The following is a 19,259-nucleotide window of genomic DNA, read 5'->3' on the forward strand; positions in this document are numbered from 1 at the left end:
AGGACAGAACTAAGGCCACACCCCTCAGGGCCTAGCCAGAGGGACAAACAATGCAGCAAGAGTGACTCTGATTGGACAGGACAAGGAGGCCTGAAGGCTGATACACCTAGCCTGAGTACACAGGGTCAGAAGCAGCTGTGGTGCACATGGGACACTGCTTCATTTCAGGGCAGGGGCACCTCCTTCTGGACAGCAGCTGCTCCTCCCGCTCCCCACCCGCCCCACCTCCCCCACACCCCCTAACCCCCCTACCCCCATTTGAGGCCAACACTGCAGGCTTCTTCCCTCTCTGACAACCAGGCTGCCACTTCCTGGTTTTCTCACACAACAGCCCCCAGGTCTCACCTATCTGGTAAGCACATCAAACAAACACTGCCCCCTCAAGGTCCCTAGCTCCCCCTTCCTGGGCCTCATGCTCAGCTCCCCCTCATGCTCAGCTGAACCCCATCCTGGGGTCCCGGACCTCAGCTGTGACGTTACACAGGGCTGAGAGATGATGCAGTGCCTGCTGAGGGCTGTAGTAGGAGAGACAGGCAGATAGAAGCAAAGAGAAACAGGCCTGGAGTGCTACAGGTCACAGACTGGCGTGAGAACCAGCGAAGCAGGCAGAGACAAAGAGGGACAGACAGAGCCAAGTGGCCAGTTGTGCGAGGAGGGAGATAAGGAAGAGCTGGTAGGTCAGCCTGGGAGAAGAAAACTCAGTTCCTCTCCAGCTCAGATCTCTCCTCCAGGCTCTACAGGATGTTCTCCAGCAGCAGTTCTCAAAGTGGGGTCCCCAGGCCAGCAGCACCAGCACCAGCACCCCCGGGAGCCTGTTAGAATGCACATTTGTGGGCTGGAATCTGGGCTTTGACAGCCCTCAGAGGACTTGACTCTAATGCGTGGATGAGTTGAGAACCTGAGACGCCCCTCCTCGGCCTGAATTTCCCACCGCAGCAATGGGGCCACATTCACATCTTCCTGGCCTGGCCCCCACCCCACCTGCATCCTGAGCCCTGCAGTCTCCCTTCCCCACATGGCCTGCCTGAGGCAGAGCCGCCACTGCTGCTGAGCTTGCCCTGACCCTGCAGAGACCCCCTTCCACACAAGGTCCTGAAACACAAGCCTAACTGGCATCCTCCACAGAAATCTCTCCTTTGATTTCTCTGCAGGAACCATGTTTTCAGCAGGGGAGGTACCAAAACTTAATTATTGAATTAAAGTGGAAAAAAAACCCAACAACCTGCTGTCCTCAATGTTTAAAGCCCTCATCTTCCCAGAGTCCTCCTTGAACCCCCCTCTGACGGCTCCATGGGCAACTCATGCCTCTATCAACCTGAGCCCCCACAGCCTCCGGATCCCCCAAGCACAGGTGGCCTCGAGAATGTTTGCCATCTGGACTCCTCAGGCCATCTCCTCTGAGGGAGGAGTTGCACAGTGCACACCTCATGAGAAGACGCCCCTCATATTTAGGACCAACGTGCCCCCCGTCCCCCGAGGGGAAAAAGAGAGAGAGGCAGGCCCAGGCCAAGCACTCTCCCCTGTACCCAGCCCCATAGAAGGATACAATTTCCAAACAGCGTCAGGACGATGAAGTAGAAGGACGAGAACATGCCTTTGCTAACTCCGCCCTGCGACTCAATCCCATGATACATCACTGCATTCCAGTCCTCTCCGGTCAGGATCTGCAGAGGAGAGCAGTGCAGGGCACGCTGGCATGGCCATCTCCATCCACACACACCCGCCCCTACACATGCACATACGCCTGCTTGCTCGGGGTCTAGACACAGCTGCATCCCAAGAGCCCGTGGGCACATGCATGCACGCACACACACAAACATGTTTTTAGAGGATGGTGCTGCTGGAAGTAAGGTGGCCCAGGGTCCTCCAGAAAAAGTTCCAGAAGGTCATGGTTACTGAGCTGGGTCAGGCCTTAGCAGATGAATATGCTCTAGATTTTCAGCCAACAATGGAAAGGGAGCTCCAAGCAGGAGAAAAAGGTGAACAAGGAGGAGAACCACAGCAACGAGCTAGAGAAAGGAGGCAGGGCAGGGAAGCAGAGCTTCCCCGACTCCCCGAGCTGCCTAGGTCACTGGTTCACAGTTGAGGAGACTAGGTTCAGAGAGGGGCCATGAGCTGCTCAAGGCCAGACAATACCGGCAGGCCCTCTGACCCTCCAGGTTCCTGTACCGTTGGCCAGTTGTGCAGGCTATGAGGGCTGCTAAATGCAGCCCTTGCCCCATCAGGAGACACAGGTCTCGCTTTGCCACGTGTATTTGTGGGAAAGTGCAAGAGGATAAAATAACAGACATTCCTGTGTCCGCCACTTATGAAAATCGCTAACATTTTGTCACATTTGTACCAGGTCCCCTGGCAGAGATCACTCCTGAAAGGCAACCCCAATCATGGATCCGGCGAGGGTCCGTGTCTTTTTAGTTCCATACCACGAGACACACATGTGTCTATGAACAAATACACCATGTGTGTTTTAAACGTGCACGAGAAGGAATCTGACTACATATATCATTCTTCAACTTGCTATTTTCATTCACTATTATATCTTTGAAGTTTATTCATGTTAACACATATAAATCCACTTATTCATGCAAACCATTGCATAGTGTTCCTCCAAGTTATTTATCTATTTTCCTCCTGATAGGTACTTCAGTGGTTTCCAGGTTTTTGCTATTATGTCTCATTGTGCACACATGAAAAAATTGTTTAGAACTGGAATTGCTGGATAGTAGGTTATGCACATCTCTGACTTGACTTGGCTAGATGTTTCCAAAGCAGTTATCCCAAATTAAATTCCTGCAAGCAGTATAGGTTGCTTTTTCCACCTATCTTCACAACATCCTTGGCATTGTCACATCCTTGGATAGCTGCCCATCTGATGGGCCGAAAGGGCAAGCTGGTGAGGTTGGACGTCTTCTCATGTGGCCAGTGGACATTCAGACCTCCTCTTCTGTGGCCTGCCCTTCCAGCTCTTTGGCTCATATTTCTGCTGACTCGCCTTTTTCTTACTGACCTGTGAGACTTCCCATGTGTTCTCAGATACACCAATCCTCCATCTGCAATGTTTAGTGGGAATGTCTGCTTCTAGTCTCCTCTTTGCTTTAAGTTATTCTTGTAATATAAAAAAGTTTAATGTAGTCAGATGTATCAGTCTTTTCCTTTTTTCTTCTTTTTGCACCTTGTTTAAGAAATTCCTCTCCATCCCAAGGTCATAAAGATATTTTCCCATATGTTCTTCAAATTATTTTAAAGTTTGGTTTTTCACATTTAGGTTTCTAATCCAACTGGAGTTTGTGGGTGCTGTTGTGTGTGCATGGGGATGAAGATCTACTTTTTCCCATATGGAAAATCAATTTCCCCAGACCAATTTTCTGACTATCCCCTCCTCCCCATTGATTTATATGCCATCTTTCTCACAAAGCCAACTTCCTACATAGGCTTGGCCATGTTTCTGGGCTCTCTAGTCTGTTCTTTAGATATTTTGACTTTATATCTCACAATTTCATTACTGTAGCTTTATAAAAAGTCTTAATATATGGTGGGGAAATCCCTCCTTCCTGGATTATCTTTGCTATCCTTGGACATTTACTCTTCCACATAATCAAGACGCTAATTCCAAGAGCAGTCTTGTTGGAATTTGGATCAGGACTACATTGAATTTGTATATTAAATTAGGGGGAACTGATACCTTTACTATATTAAGGCTTCCCATCTATAAATATATCTATCCATGTATTCCGTTCTTTAGGTCCTTTAATAACAATTTATAATTTCACTCATGAAAGTCTTGCATGCTTTTTGTAGATTTATTTCTGGGTACCTTGCAGTTTTTGTTACTACTGTGAATGAAATCTTTCATTTTAATTCGAATGATGTTGTTATATAGAAAAGTCGTATTTTTGTACGTTGATCTTGTGTTCAGCAACATTGGTGAATTCTCTTATTATCTCTTGGATTTTCTTTGTAAACAATCACATCATTTTCAAATAATAGCAATCTTGTCTATCCATTTCCAGTCCTTCCACTTCTTTCTTTTTCTTATCTTATTACACTGTCTTCAACTGTCTGAATACTAGGCATCCTTGTTTTTCCTTCAATATAATTCTTTCAATCTGTATTAGTCTGGGTTCTCCAGAGAAACAGAACCAATAGGAGATATATACAAGTAATTGGATCATGTGGTGACGGAGGCCTAGAAGTCCCAAGATCCACAGTCCACAAGCAGAGATGATAGTATAAGTTTCAGTCCAAGTCCGAAGCCAAGAGAGGAGACTAATCTCCCAGCTCAGAGACAGGCAGAGAGAGCCAATTCTCCCCTACTCAGCCTTTTGTTCTGTTCAGGCCTTCAGCGGATTGGATGAGGCCTCCCACATTGGGGAGAAAAATCTGCTCTACTCAGTCTACCAATTCAAATGCTAACCTCATCTGGAAACACCCTCACAGACACGTTTAATCTAGGCACCCTGTGGTCCAGTCAGCTGACACACAAAGTTAACCATCATACAATCTTTCGCCTGCTATGCTTGCTGTGGTCTTTTTAAAGTAAAGGTTTGATTGAGATATAATTCAGTCTTTAAAGTGTGTCATCCAGTGGTTTTTAGTATATTCACAGGTATGTGCAACCATTACCACAGCCAATTTTAGAATATTTTCATCCCATCAAAAAAGAAACCCACTAGCTATCAGCCACCTAGCTGTGGGGTTTTTTTTTTTAAGTCCTATCAATTCTTAGTATATGATGTTTTTTTATCATCACATCAATGTTTTATCTTTCTACATCTATTGACATGTTTATTTTTCTCTTTTAACCTGTAGAGATAGGGAAATCACACTGACAAATTCTTGCGTTACTGGGATAAACAAAGTTTAGCTATGAGGTTCTATTTTATACACAGTAGGACTTGATTTTTGAAGATTTCATTTCAGATCGTTTGCATCGACCTTCACTGAGCAAACATTTAGTGTGCCTACTCTGTCAGGCAATATGCAGGTGCTTAGGATTGTGAGTAGACAAAACAGACAAAGACCCTGCCTCATGGAGCTCACATTCTGGGGAACAGCACCCTGAATCTGGTGTTTATCATTCCCAGGCAAGCTTTTACACTTTTACTGTATATATGCCATAATCGATATTGTTTTGTAGGTTTTCATCCTTGAATAAATTTTATCACATGCTATATATTACTCCAAATCTTTTTTTCCTCAACATTATGTTTGCGAGATTCATTCACGTTAACATATTTAAGTCTAAGTCCTTCATTTTCCCTGCTGTACAGACATAACACACTTTGTTATCCCTTCTCCTGATGATGAACATTCAGGTGACTTCCAGTTTTTTGCCGTTACAAATAATGCTGCTGTGATGGTCTCACATGTCTCTTGTGCAAATGAGCAAGAATTTCCAGAGCACACAGCTACAATAGGAACTGCTTACACACAAGTTCCAGTTCTCATCCAGTGGACTAGATATTATGAAATTGCTCTCCAAAGTGGTTCTACCAACCCACCAACAGCACAAGGGAATCCTCATTTCTCCACATCTTCTCGAAAACTTGATATTGTTAGATTTAATTTCAGCTAAACTGACAGGAGAAAAGTTTGTCTCATTGTGGGTTTAATTTGCATTTCCCTGACTACTAGTAAAGCTGATAATAGTTTTTACAAGTTTATTCATCAGCCTAATTTCCTCACCCATAGTTACCCATTATACCCTTTGCCCCTTCCTACTACGTTATTCGTCTCTTCTTATTGATTTGTGGAAGTTCTTGATATATTCTGGACAATGATCCTTTGTGGGCTATTTGCTGACACTAAGGAAATGTCTTCTCACAGTCTATGACCTCTTGGGGTTTTTTTTTTTACCCTTTTATGTTGTCTTTTGAGGCACAGAAATTTTTATTTTAATAGATTAGTCAATCATGTCATTTATGACCGTTCCTTTTCTCCTCTTCAAGAAGGCCTTCCTTGCCCTGAGTTAATAACATCACACTCCTGTACTCCTGTATGCTCTTCCAAAATTTCAGATTTGCTTTTCACATTTAGATCTTCATCCATCTGAACTGATTTTCAAATCTGGTACAAGGTAGACATCCAATTTCATGTTTTTCTCTATGGATAAGCAAATTGTTTCCCACTGTCTGAAATGACACCACTTGAGTTTTCTGTATATACAAATATTTCATCTGTAAATGATGACATTTTTCTTTCTTCCTTGTCAATCCTGAGAAATTTTATTCCATTTTTCTTGTTCTACTGCACGAACACCACCGATAGCAGCATAATCTGCTAAGAGTTCTTATTTGGAAGGAGTTTTGGGTTTTATCATGTGATTTTTTTTTTTGAAAAAGCACTTATTATGGACATTTTCAAGCATACACAAGGTAGAGAGTGTAATGAATCCCTACATACTCATCACCCAGCCTTGATGATGCACACAACCTGCCGATCTTGCTTCGTTGGACCTCTCACTCACTTGGTGGTTGTGTTTTCGCTATAGTTCAAATGCTTTTTCTTTCTTTAATCTGTTAAAATGATGAATTACATTAACAGACTTTCTAATGTTAAATCATCTTGCATTGCTAGGATGAATTCAAGTTGATCATAAAAGTCATTTTTAAGCATATGCCGATCTAATAAGTTATTTCCCACAGGATGGTTTTGTCTCTGTGTTTTTGATGCTGATCTATATTTTTCTTTTCTTACACTGTCCTTGTCTAGTTTTTTCATATCAAGGTTATTTTATTCTAGCCTCATAAAATGAGAGGGGTGCTTTCCTTTTCATCTTCTCTGGAGTGGTCTATATAAAATTGTCACAACTTCTTTCTTAAACATTTCCTAGAGTTCACTTGTAAAACTAACTAGATGAGGTGGCTTGGGTAAGTAGACTTTTAATTATTCAATCTCTGAAATAGTTCAGGTTTCCTGTTTCTTCTTGGGTTAGCTTAACGTACTTTTTTCCTCCTGAATCATCCGCCTTACCAGATGTATAACGTGGTACTCTCAGCACTGGGGGGCGGGGGTGGTAGCGCCCCGTATCTGTGTGCAAACGTGTCTTTAGTTCACCTCACGCTGGACTCACAGCTCTCAGGACCAGAGTTCCAGGCTAACAGGGACTGTCCTCCAATATTTTAAAGTTACTTTCCCAGACCTTCTGGCATCATTGTTCACAAGAGGCTTGCCATCAGACTGTCATTCTTTTGTGGGAAATCTGTCTTTCTAGAGTAGTTTTTAAGATTTTCTCTTTATCACAACGTGTCTAGGTCTGGAATTGCTTTTGTTCATCCTGCTTGGCCCTCGGAGTACACACTTGCTAAGACTGGTTCTGAAACAACGTTGGCATCATTTTGCTCACACCAGATGTCTGCGCTTCATCTCCCTGCCGCAGCTGCTCTGCTCCTCCACATCTCCCAGCTCACCTCTTCTCTCTTGGATCATGTCCAGTGTACAGCACACCCTTTATTTTTTTTATTTAAATAGCTATATTTTTCATTTCTAGGATTTCTACTTAGTTCTTTTTCATGTTAACCTATTCTTGGTTCTTAGGTGTCTTTCTTTTGTAATTTTATGTTATATGTTATGAGTTCTTCCTTTAACCCTTTGAAGATATTAAGCACATTGAGTTTAAGGTGACCTGTATTTGTTCTGTTATTTCTGTTTCTTTAGGACTGAGCTCACCTTCCCACTGTGGGTGTTTATCCCTCTCTTCTTTGGGCTCAGCTTTCACCACAGTTTAGTCTACAGAGTCACCATGAGCAAAGTTGAAGTTGTTTTCTGCAGCCCCATTCAGAAACAGGGGCTCCCACCCTGGAGTGTCAGGTTCTCAGTTTAGCAGTACCCTGTGAGAGCTACAGACCTGGCCTGCCCGATGTCTGCCCTTGCCATCTTCTGAGCTGCTTCTAGCCATAATCAGCTCTCTCTCAGCTCTCCTCAGCCTCCTTAAAGGGCCAGACACTTCTCCCAGAGCTGAGTCACTGAGGCACACATGGACGTTTCTGACGCCCAGTGCGGAGGGTCTCTGCGTCCCTTACCACTGTGCCATTTCTAGCCCACAGAGATTGTTTTCTGCTTGGCTAGGTCCTTTTACTTTCTAAATGTATTTATTATCTTATTGCTGTGTTCAGAGCAGAGGGAGTATGAGGTCTAAATGAGAGCATCATCTTCTCAGAAGAACCCATCTTTCTCTCCTGACTTTGACCTCTTCTTCCACTCTGGTTCCCACACCACCACCACTAACCATGTTCAGGTCCTTTCTTGTAACAAACACAACAGTGCAGGGCTCTACTGTCAATCACGTGACCTCCCTGCTTTGGAAACTCTACAACAGCTCCCACTGGACCAAAGGCGCATGCTTGGCATTCAAGGCCATCCGTCCTGGCCCCACCCCCCCGCCAGCTCCCAATGCCTTCTGTTACAAACCGTCACAAATTGTGTGCTCTTGCCACCCCAGACTCTGCTCCCCTCCTCACTGCTTTGTCCAGAATGCACTCCGGCCCATCCCTTTGCCTGACATTCAAGACAGCACAGACAGAGGGAGTTCCTCCCGTCACCGAGCAGACACACTACTCAGGAGATGTGGCCACCCTCTGCTGGAAGTCCTGGCTTGGAGACCAGTTATCTTTGTCCCCAAAGGCACAGATCCTCTTACCCACTAAGTGCTCAAAAACCTTTAGGAGACCCAGTTTTGGAAGTCACCAGCCTGTGAGGGAGCCAAGGCTTTCAGCGTATCAGTCAGAGAGGATGAGAACAGCAGTGAGCTGACAAGCATCCCCACACTTAGGAAATCAGAGCAAGGGAGAAGTCACAGAGTGACTCAAACTTGAGGTCAGAGAGGAAGCGGGGATGAGAACAGCACAAGGTCCTGATGGCCAGGAGCAGAAGTGCCTCTGGGAGAAGAGCTCACTCTGCTTTGCTGTCACTGAGGGCTGAGGGGCTGTAGGGTTCCAACCCAGGACAAGAGACGGAGATAGTCGTGGGGGCCATGTGGTGCGGCCCAGATAGTTGTGGGGGGCTTGTGATGCAGACCAGACAGTCATGGGTGGTGTGTGGTGCAGACCACTGGGACTGAATTACTCCTTTGTAGTCATCTGGTTTAGTTTGAATGGTCTGTGAAGAGACTCCCTTCCTTTGAGAGAGTGGGACCAAAAGAATCCCCCTCCTTACACTTTACACACGTTGTGTGCTCCAGGTTTGGCCAGGGGTAGCGTCAGCAGTCCCAGAGGCCATGGCGCCAAGCTGAGGCCTGAGCACATGCAGCCTGTTGGGCTCCATCATGGGCGAAATGACAACCCACCCCAGTCTGCTCCTCTCAGACGTGCATCCCAGGGGGTCTCATAGGACAGAAACGTTTGGCAGGATCACGTCGGTGAGGCCAGCCATGGGCAGCAATGGGGGCCGTAGCCCTGTGAGGGGAAGTGCTCACACAAGAGGGCCCTCAAAAGGGCCCCCCAAGAGGGCAGAGTCCTTGAGCTGCAAGGGTTGCAGCATACAGGACTCGAGCCGATAGCCTCCCCCCCAAGCAGCAGCGGGGGCCCGTTTTCCAGACACAAAAGAGAACTGAGGGGCTGCTGGGGCCCGAGACACTAGAGGGAGAGGTCTAGGGAGAGCTCTGTTGTTTTATCCTCAAAGGTTAAAAGACAGACATGACTCCAGGTCTAGGGGCTGAGAGATAAATTTTGCAGCTTGAAGCCCAGTGGCTGCTGGCCAGCTGAGCTCCCCAGGGAGCTACCCTTGCTCCTTGGATGGCACCACAGCATCAGGCTTCACTCCTGGCCCAGACTTGCAGGCAGGATCCCAGGAACGGGAGGTCCACACTGTGGAGACCATCTATGCTTGTCTCCTACTTGCTCTCTTCTGTGTTGTGGAAAGTTCTGTCCAAGATGTTGGCTGTCTGGGTTGTGCTGAGGCACTCAGGAGGGGCTGACAGGGAAGGCTACCTTCCCAGCACCTGGGAGAGCTGAGCAGGCCAGGAGCATGTCAAGAGCCAAGAGCCTTACCTGGAAGACAGTGAGGATGGCAGCGGGAAAGGTGTCAAAGTTGGTCGTTGGAGTCTCATCTTCAAAGTTGAACCTGAGAAAAATAAAAAATTTTAGGAAGAGGCAGCTCCATCAGGAGCCCAGAGGACCTGGCACCTCGTAACACTGCTTGTTACAGGCTGCAAAAGTGGGCTGCGTTCTCAGTGTCACCAGCCTTCTTCAAGGACCTTCAGGGAGGGAAAGCAGGTGGAGGAGGCCTGGGGCAGCACTGTCTGCTCTGAGCTCTGCCTCCCCTGCCGGCCTCCCCAACCTTATACTCCCCACTCCTCGGCCTACTTACTGTCCCCCAAACAGCTGCATGCCCAGCAGAGCAAAGACCACGATGAACAGGAAGAGCAGGAAGAGGAGGCTGATGATAGATTTCATGGAGTTGAGCAGGGACACCACCAAGTTCCGCAAGGAGTTCCAGTACCTGTTGGGGCAGACAGGATCTGATCCTAGCCCTGGGTCGCTCCCAACCAGGGCATGCCAGCTCCGGATGCTGACTTCACACTCGTCCCGACTCTCTGCAGTCATACCCGTGGCTTCTGGGACCTTCTGAATCCTGAGGCCCCCACACCTAAATGTGAAGCTACCACATATCCTGGACTTCTCCACCTAATAGCCCCTGGGCATGGCAGACGATGTGTCTGGTGCTGGGCACCCACATCTCCCAAACCTGCGCCCCTGTCACTCTCCTCAGCAGAATAGTGCATGTCCCCTCAGGCAGCTGCGCCTGACCCCAGACTTGACCCTTGGCCTTTCCTCGCCTTCACCTCTCAGCACCCAAACAGCCTCCAAGTGCCTCAGGCCAGAGCGCTGTGAAGTGAGGACCACGAGTGTTTGTCACAAGCCCACTATAGAAGGAGCCACACAAAAACAAAAATCAACACCACTGCCTAAAGTGTGGTCTCCCACACGGAGAGCCTGGGGAGTGGTGCACAGGGAAGGGTGGTGTGAACCTTGGTGCAAGTGCCCCTCTCACCAAGGACCAGGGACACTCCGCGTGGAGTGTGTGTGGAGCAGCACCGTGACAGTCTATTTCCCTGGTATCCCACAACGCCCTCCCCCTCCATCCCACCACTCAAAGGCTCCTAGAGGTCAGAGACTGTGTTGTTCTCACTCAACTGAACTGCCCACAGCCCAGCTGCTGACAGCTCACCAAGTGACTGGTGCCCTCAAGTGCTACCCTGTCTCTAGAAAGCTCTTCCCCAAGAGAGCCAGAGCATACTGCTTCCCCTCCAGGCCCTGGAATCAGTCCCAGCCCCCAGGAGACACACCACATGCCTCTGTGCCTTTGCACGTGCTGTTTCGTGACCTGGAATGGGGAGGATGCAGGACAGACGGCAGTGTCCCTGTGCTTACCCTACCATGGGGCATCTCTGGGCCCTGAAATTGTGTCCTTCTCCCTGTCCTGGTGTCACAGAGGCCCACCTATCCTCCGTGGGTTCTCTCAAGAAGTGTGCCAGGGCTAATGGAAGATGGGCTGGAAGACTCTGGAAAAGCCTCCTCCCAGGACAGGAAGTGGTCTAGGCCAGCCCACCTCAGGACAGGGCCACCTGCTCTCTGGGAGGAAACAGAGCCCCAAGACACCAGGCGCCACAACCAAGGTGACGGCAGCCCTCCGGTCACTTTCTAGAGGCCCTCTCAGCAGCATCTCACACAAAAGCAACAGAGGACCAGGGCATGCTGCACAAAATGCCCAGCAATGTTTGTGGACAAGCTGAGCCAAATTCCTGCCAAAAACTTCTGCAGTTACACTTTTGTGTCCTCAAATGGTCTCAGGTTTGGATTTAAAATGAATCAGAAAAGACCAAGAGAACTTCAATCTATCCTGGGAAGATCAGTGGGGTTCTGAGAGGCTATCTTGGTCACTGGAGGGGTGACCTAGAGCCTGGGGTCTCCTACACAGGCTCAGTGCTGACAGCTCTGCTCCTTGGGTCCTGCAGTGCTGTGATCCAGGCTGCCAGGGACGCTGCACAGAGACCAGTGTTGGAATGTGTGTGGGCTCCAGACTCCAGCTGCTCATGGTACAGGAGCCTCAGAAACTCAGGACAGGTGAGCCCACAGCAGCCTGGGATCCCTGCCATGGTCTCTGGCCACAGCTAAGACCAGCTGAGTGCAGAGCAGCCTTTGCTGTTGATGAGACTGTCACAGATGAGGGTGTTCTTCCTCTCCTTCACTACAACTCTGGCAGCAAGGGGGAGAGACTTCTGTCCCAGCTCTCCTCTCACTGCCCTGGGCCTTAGCCTCCTTGTAGGCAAAATGGAGCGACTCGCTTCCAGGGTTATGTAAAGAATCAAGCGGGATAAAACTGAAGACATGGTCATGTGGCTGTCATTTCACCAAGGTTCAGACATGGCAGGGTCTGGCACAGGGTGGAGAAAGCAAGTCTGGGAATGGGAGCTGGCAGGCGCCAGGCTGGCTCAGGTCACAAGGTCAGCGCCATCTCAGGCCAGGACAGCTGAGGCCTCCCTCCCTCTCCAGGGGCGGGGCTGCAGGGTGGGTGGGCAGACAACATTCACCTGATAACTTCTATTTTCTCTATTAACTTTGAAGCAAAATCGCCCTTTGAAAGCTGACAGACGGGATTGCTGGTTTCAAGAGAGGGGATGGTATGAAATTATGCATTATGAAGCTAACAAAAGAACTAGAAATCCTGCTGGCAGCATTGAAGTGGTCAGGAATGACCTTGAGGATGGACCTGGCCCCCAACTAGGCCAAGATGAAGTTGTGCTGAGCTGGTGCCCTAGCACCGGGTGCTTAATAACTGTCTTTTGTATTTAAACTAATTATAAGCCACAAAAAGATTGCAGACGGCTGAGTTGAAGACTGGCACCACGAATTCCTAGGAACAAGAATGCTGTGCTGTCCAGTCTCACACATTGCCTGCACCCCCCCAACTCCCCCTCACCCAGGAGCACACAGATGACATACTTTGTGACTTTGAAGATCCTCAGCAACCGGAGTGCCCGCAGCACGCTGATCCCAAATGAGGTTCCTGGCTTTATGGCAGCCCAGACCACTTCAAAGATGCTCCCCACAATGACCTGCAATGGAGATGGGTCAGCCTCAGGTGCTCACACACTCACGCTGCATGTGCATATCTGTGTGGCTGCCTCTCTCGGTAAGCATCCACTCTGACTCTCCCATCTGCAGCTCCAGCCAGATAGGATGATACAAGGCACGCGCCTTGCCCTGAGCTCCTGAGCTTTCAGGGGCTGCAGACCCCACCAGTGCCACTGCCCATCCCCCCCGCCCCAGACACACTAGAAAGACGTGTAGAGTGAGATTAGGCCTGCTGGTTTCCTGTCAGATCTTAAAGCAGCCTTGGCCAATGCTTCCTTGTGCTTTGTCACAGCCAGGTGACCCCAGCAACTTCTCAAACACCTCTGGGGCGAAGCAAAGCATTTCAGACAGCCTCAACTATTAGACTGCTTTCTCACAGAACACAGAATCTGCTTCCTTTTAACTTCCTCCCCCTGGTCCTGCCACTGCTCTTAGATGTTCAGATTCACAAATTGCATCTTGACTCTTGTCTTCTCCCAATGACCAGGAGCCAGGATGTGCTACCAAGAACAGACTGTGGCAAGGCTGCCCCTTTGTTTCACTGACAGGGTTATCTCAGGCACTGCCCATGTTGGTGGACTAAGACTTGCGAGCAAGTGGCATGCCCCTCCTGCTAGATGTTCCTCAGATAGGTTCTGAGGCAGGGCATCTTGATTAGTGTCTGGTGTGAGGGACTCATAAAGGACAGAGCAGTGAAGGTGGAATACAGCAGACCCCTCACCATCTTTCCTCTGGACAGGACACCCAACAGGGCCCAAATTCCCTCCCAGGCCACCACATCTCATGGGGCACACCCTGGGCTTATAGTCAGCATGAGTGCCCATGTCCTCTTATGTGTGTGGCTAATTCTCATTTCCTCTAACCCAACTTCTGCAATTGGTGTGGGAAACTCAAATGTCAAGTATTAATCGCTTAAATTCCATTTTACTGCACTTAGCTCAATCATTATCCAAGGTTTCAGTCATTTCCTGATCAGCTTAACATGAACATTCTCACCAAGAAAATGGTGAATTTGCCGGGACAAAGGTCTTGGTACATCACTGGAGACTCTCCTACAGTTAATATTGGCCCATTAAGCTGCAGGTCTGGTTTGGCAGTTGCACCAGTTATGAGTCACCCCAAACGCACAGCCATCTGCTGCATATTTCTCCACCTTGAACACAAAGACATCATTCAGGGAATAGCGGATGTCCTGCTGATGTCTAGATATACCAATTGCTGCAGTACCTGTTATAACCCTTGCAGTACAACAAATGGGACAAGCTTGCCACAATCTGTTCTGGGGGACCCTGACCACCACCACCAATTTTTCTCAGCACTCACACAGCACCCAGATGTTTGCCCAGGGCTGAAGACTGTAGTTTTCTAAAGCTACTTTCTTCTCCTTATCAGTCTTCCAGCATCTCTCCTATTTTCCATTAATCCTCAGAATTTGTTCCCATTGGTTGATGATGTAGGTGGCCTCTAAGATGGCCCCAATGGTCCCCATTGCTTGGTGTTCATGCCCTTGTATAATCCCGTCCCCTTGAGGATGAGTTGGACCTAGTAACTCACTTCTAGCAAATAGAATATGACAAAAGTGAAGGGACATCACCTCGGAGATTAGGTTATAAAAAGACAGTGGTACCCTCTCAGCACTCTTGGCTTTCTCTTGGATCACCAGCTGCAGTGTTGTGATGACACTAGGGCAGCCTGTGGAGAGGCCCACATGACCAGGAGTAGAGGCCTGCCAGCAACCATGTGAGTAAGCCTGGAAGCTGACTTTCTGAGGCCTGTCAACAGCCTTGAGTATGAGCTTAGAAGTAAGTTCTTTAGCCCCAAATAAACCTATGGTGACTGCAACCTCATGAGAGACTTTGACCCAGGGACACCCAGTTAAGTTTACACCCTGATTTCTAACCCAACAAAATGAGAGATAATAAATGTTTGTTGCTTTACGCCACCAAGCTTTGGGGTAATTTGTTACACAGCAAGAAAAACCAATACAGATTTTGGAAACAGAAGTGAAGTGCTGTGTAATAAAAACCTAAAATGTGGGAATGGCTTTGGACCAGAGAATGGGCATTGAGCAGCATATTAGTGAAGGCCTGAAGTGCTCTGAACACAGTATTCATAGAATTTTGGACTCTGAGGATGCTGCACATAGGGGTCTGCAGGAAAGTGAGAAGAATCATAGGAAACTAAAGGAAGGGAGTCTTGTTGTGTATTGGCAGAAAGTTTAGCCACACTGTTGCCTGCAGTTAAGCAAAAAGTGAAAAATGTGCTTAATCAACTGGGAGATCTAGCTGAGAAGATTTCCAAGCAGGGTGCTGAAGACACACCTGGTGTCTTCTTGCTACTTATAGTCAAATGTGAGAGGAGAAAAACTGAGGAAAGTGCTGTTAAATAAAAAGAAGGCAAGACTTAACTAGTTTTGGAAATGCTCAATTTCCCAGATAGCAAATGATACCAAAACTAAGAAATGGCATGGTCTAAAGATGAAGCCAAGGGCATGACTGTGACTTTTAAGATCCCCAAAAGATCAAAGGTGGGCTCTCAGAGCACTACTCAGTCACATTTGCAGGACCTTCAAAAAGCTTGAGGGTGTGCCTCGAAAAACAGCTCAATGAAGTGGCAAGTCCTCCAGGACACTAAAGTGTGTTGATCTCAGTCATCTCAGCAGGAATACAGGCAGAGAAGGGTTAATCTCTACGAGAGCTGTGGGTACAGCTTTTGGCTAACGGAGCAAATGCCAAGAAGATTCACAACATACCCATAAAGTTCTTAAAAGACTCCCATTTGCAGAAACATCACCAGCTTAGTTGAAAGGGAAAGAGACAGCACAAAACAAAAATAGCCTTCTGGATTCCCCACATTCCACTAGTCGGAAGCAGGCTGAGGAAAGTGCTCAGCTGAGAATATGTGCTACCCTTCACAAAAAAGGAAAGTGACACAGAGGGCAAAGTCAATGCCCAGAGGGCTTTCCAAGTCCATAGAACTCATCACGAATTCCCAACATTGCACAGCTGGGTTCCAGAATTGCTATGGATGGTGGCTCTCTTATGTGTCCCACTGTCCCTTTTTGAACAGAAATGTCTATAGCAGTTATCCTATGCCTGTTCCATCTCTGCCTGCTGGGTGTGTGGAGGGATAACTTGTCTCTTTAGTTTCACAAGTCTACAGATTCAGAGAAACAGCAGGAGCCATACTTAACGAGCTAGACCAAAGGAGCCTCAACTACATCCAGGCCTGATTTGGATGATGAGATTCTGGCCTTTGAGGTAATGCTGTAATGGAATGAGACTCTGGGGAATTGGGAGGGGGTGAGTGTATTTTACATTAGGAAGGATAAGAATCATTAGGGCCAGAGGGCAGACTGCGGTGGGCCTTTAAGATGGCTCCCAATGATCCCTGCCTCCTGGTGTTCATATCCTTGTGTAATATGCCCCCAGGAAATGTGGGCTGGGTCTATGACTCACTCCTAACAAATATAATATGGCAAAACTGATGGGTTCTCTCCTCTGAGACTGGGTTTCGGTAGCTTCTGTTGGGTACTCTCAGTTCTCGCTCTCAGCTCACAAGCAGCCATGATATGAGGACGCTCAAGCATCCTGTGCAGAGGCCCATGTGACCAGGAACCAAGGCCAGCTTGGAAGCTGATCTTCTGAGTCCTATCAGCAGCCCTGTGACGAGCTTGAAAGCAAATTCCCCAGTCCTAATCAAGCCCTGGACTGACCACGTGCCCAGTTACCAGCTGGACTTTAACCTCATGAGAGACCCTGGGTCCAGGTAGCCAGCTACACCATACCTGCATTCCTGGCCCCAAGAAATGGTGAGATAACAGACACTTGTTGTTTTAGCTGCTAAGTTTTGGAATAATTTTTTAGTTTCTGTGGAGATTATTCCCATGTCCTGGGATCCAGTTAGTTTAGACTGGAACACATTTAAAAGATTAACATATCTCTGAAATTTCCTCACCTCTTTGAGTTCTCTCTGCCTGTGTGCACTAAAGCCTTTCTTTGTAACTAAGAAGGAAAAGGATCAAAAGAGTTGGTTTCCTTCCAGCAGTCTATTAAAATCACAGGTGTCTATGTCTCAGAGAGTACACTGGGCAGCCACCACCTTTCCGTCCCCACAGAGATCAGGCAGCATGGCCTGATGTAAACCGCTACCTGGGGTCAGCAAGCCTGGGCTCCAGCACTGACTGCCTTGCAAACTAGCTGGGCAGTCTTGGGCCATCACATGTCTCCAGCTACTCATCTACAAAGTGAGTTATTGTGAGGATTTAGCAAAGTCACAGAAACAACGTTCTGTCAACTGGGCTGCAGTGCTAATGAGAGAAAAAGTTAAACTGAATTTTTAAGCTGAAGTTTTACTTCTACCTAGGTCCAGGTTCCCTCCCTGGCCACTGAGAGCTCCACAGGGACTCCTTCCTTGGGCTGTGGCACTTCACCTTCTCATTTGGAGCCTCCAGTGGGTCAGAACTTGGCCTCTGGGCAGGCGTTAACAGCACCATGTCCCCAGGCTGTGGACTCGGCACCAGGGAAGTATCCTGCATGCTCTGCTGTGTCTAGGGAAGTGATCCTCCACACGGCCTCAGCCCTGTGCTCTTTCACAGCCAGCCTCGGAAACACCCACCTGAAAGGCTTCCCTGACCTACAAGAGGTTGGTGAAGGGACCCAGGCCAGGCCCATTGCTCCCTGAAACCCCTACAAGGAGGGCTGGACCACCATGGCCTGTCAGTCATCCCCTGGAAGCTCTGGTGCAGGTGCCCAAGCCTGCCCAGGACCAGATGTGGGGGACAGTGGGGGATCAGGGCCACAGTCCCCTTGAGCTTTGCTGGGGAAAGACTGAGCCCTCCATGGGACAGCAACACATTTAAAAGATTGTTGTACCAAGCACAAAGGGGGCCAAAGAGCCTTCAGTCGATCTTGAGATTCCACAGACAGGGTCAGGGGAGGGAAGGAGGGTGTCCTGTGGGTGTGGAATAGCCTGCAGTTGGCACCCCATCTGTCAGGGCCTGACCAGGATGGCCTCCCCTCTGCCAACGGCACCTCCCTGTCTACAGGCAGCCTTTCTGACCCACATAGGATTACAGTCCCCTCAATGCCCTGGGTCCCGCTCCACAGATGCAGCTCACACCGGGTACAGCATAGTGGGGAGGGGCTGTGTGTGCTCTCCAACAAGGATACAGCTAGACCCACCTGTACCCTCAGCAAGAATCCCCGATGAGGCGTCTCACTCACCCCAAAATCGAAGCAGTTGAAGGAAGACCGAAAGTAGCTTCTGGGCCCCAGGCCATACATCTTCAGGGACATCTCTGTGAGGAAGAGACCCAGGAAAACAAACTCTGCAAAGTCTAGGAGAAGCCGGAGAAGAAGGGGATTAGCTCACGGCCTCCTCCCACCTGGCTCCAGCCCAGACTGGAGGACACCAGACCTCTGGGCTTTTCTAGGATTGAGCCCTCAGGCCTGGTCTGTGTCCCCTGAGCTCTGAAATCTCAGCCCAGGACAGGAATAACAAACAGAAGGGATGCAGAGGGATGCTCATTCCAGTATGAAAGGTGGTGAGTGCCCAGTGCCTGTGGGATACAGAGGAAGGCTCAGCAGGAGGTGAGCTCCTGGGACTGGGCTCAGGAGTGAGTTCTGGGGTCACAGGGTACCCCCCCAGAGGGAGGTCTGGAGCTGTCAGGCAGAGAGCTGCCATCCCCTACGGAGAAGCTGGACAGCCTTGGGCCAGTCCTTCTGCCTTCAGCCTGCTTCAGGGGGAGTCCCTCAGCCTCCTCCTCAGAATCTGTCTGTCCACGAGGACTTCCCTAACACCCCTCCTCAGGACCCCCACAGCACCATATGTGGTTTCAACTTTGTTCACAGGTTCACCCCACTAAATAGTGAGCTTCTCCGCCACCCAAGCATCCCTAGATGCAGCTAGTACGAGGCTCCCAGGAGGCACTGATGCTTGCTGGGGACCTCAGGGACACCACCTCGTAGCTCTGTTTGTGAGTCACACAGAGGCTTCTGTGGGTACCTTCACCTTCCCACAAGCCAGGCCCCAGCAAGCAGCAGCAGCAAGCAGGGCCTCCCTCAGCCCAGGACTCCCGCCACTGGCCGTGATGACCCTGAAGGGCCTCAGGACTAAAGGGAGGCCACACTGGAGCTGAGGACTGTGCTGGGAATTTGAGGCACATAGGCACTACCCCTAACCTAG

At 48.8% G+C, this 19,259-nt stretch overlaps 1 protein-coding gene across 9 annotated transcripts in view; it reads right to left on the reverse strand.

The window, feature by feature from the left end:
• The window catches only part of CACNA1B (calcium voltage-gated channel subunit alpha1 B), a 198,276-nt gene that overhangs the window by 106,435 nt on the left and 72,582 nt on the right, over positions 1–19,259 (reverse strand). For all 9 annotated transcript variants that reach the window (XM_070518200.1, XM_070518198.1, XM_044778229.2 and 6 more), the window contains exons 12-16: positions 18,299–18,411; positions 12,942–13,054; positions 10,306–10,437; positions 9,987–10,059; positions 1,547–1,664 (exon numbers count right to left, since the gene is read on the reverse strand). In XM_070518200.1, the coding sequence (XP_070374301.1) occupies positions 1,547–1,664; positions 9,987–10,059; positions 10,306–10,437; positions 12,942–13,054; positions 18,299–18,411 (549 nt within the window). The remainder of the gene's footprint in view (positions 1–1,546; positions 1,665–9,986; positions 10,060–10,305; positions 10,438–12,941; positions 13,055–18,298; positions 18,412–19,259) is intronic.

Source organism: Equus asinus, chromosome 10 (genome assembly GCF_041296235.1).
Source record: "Equus asinus isolate D_3611 breed Donkey chromosome 10, EquAss-T2T_v2, whole genome shotgun sequence".
Taxonomy (NCBI): Eukaryota; Metazoa; Chordata; class Mammalia; order Perissodactyla; family Equidae; genus Equus; species Equus asinus.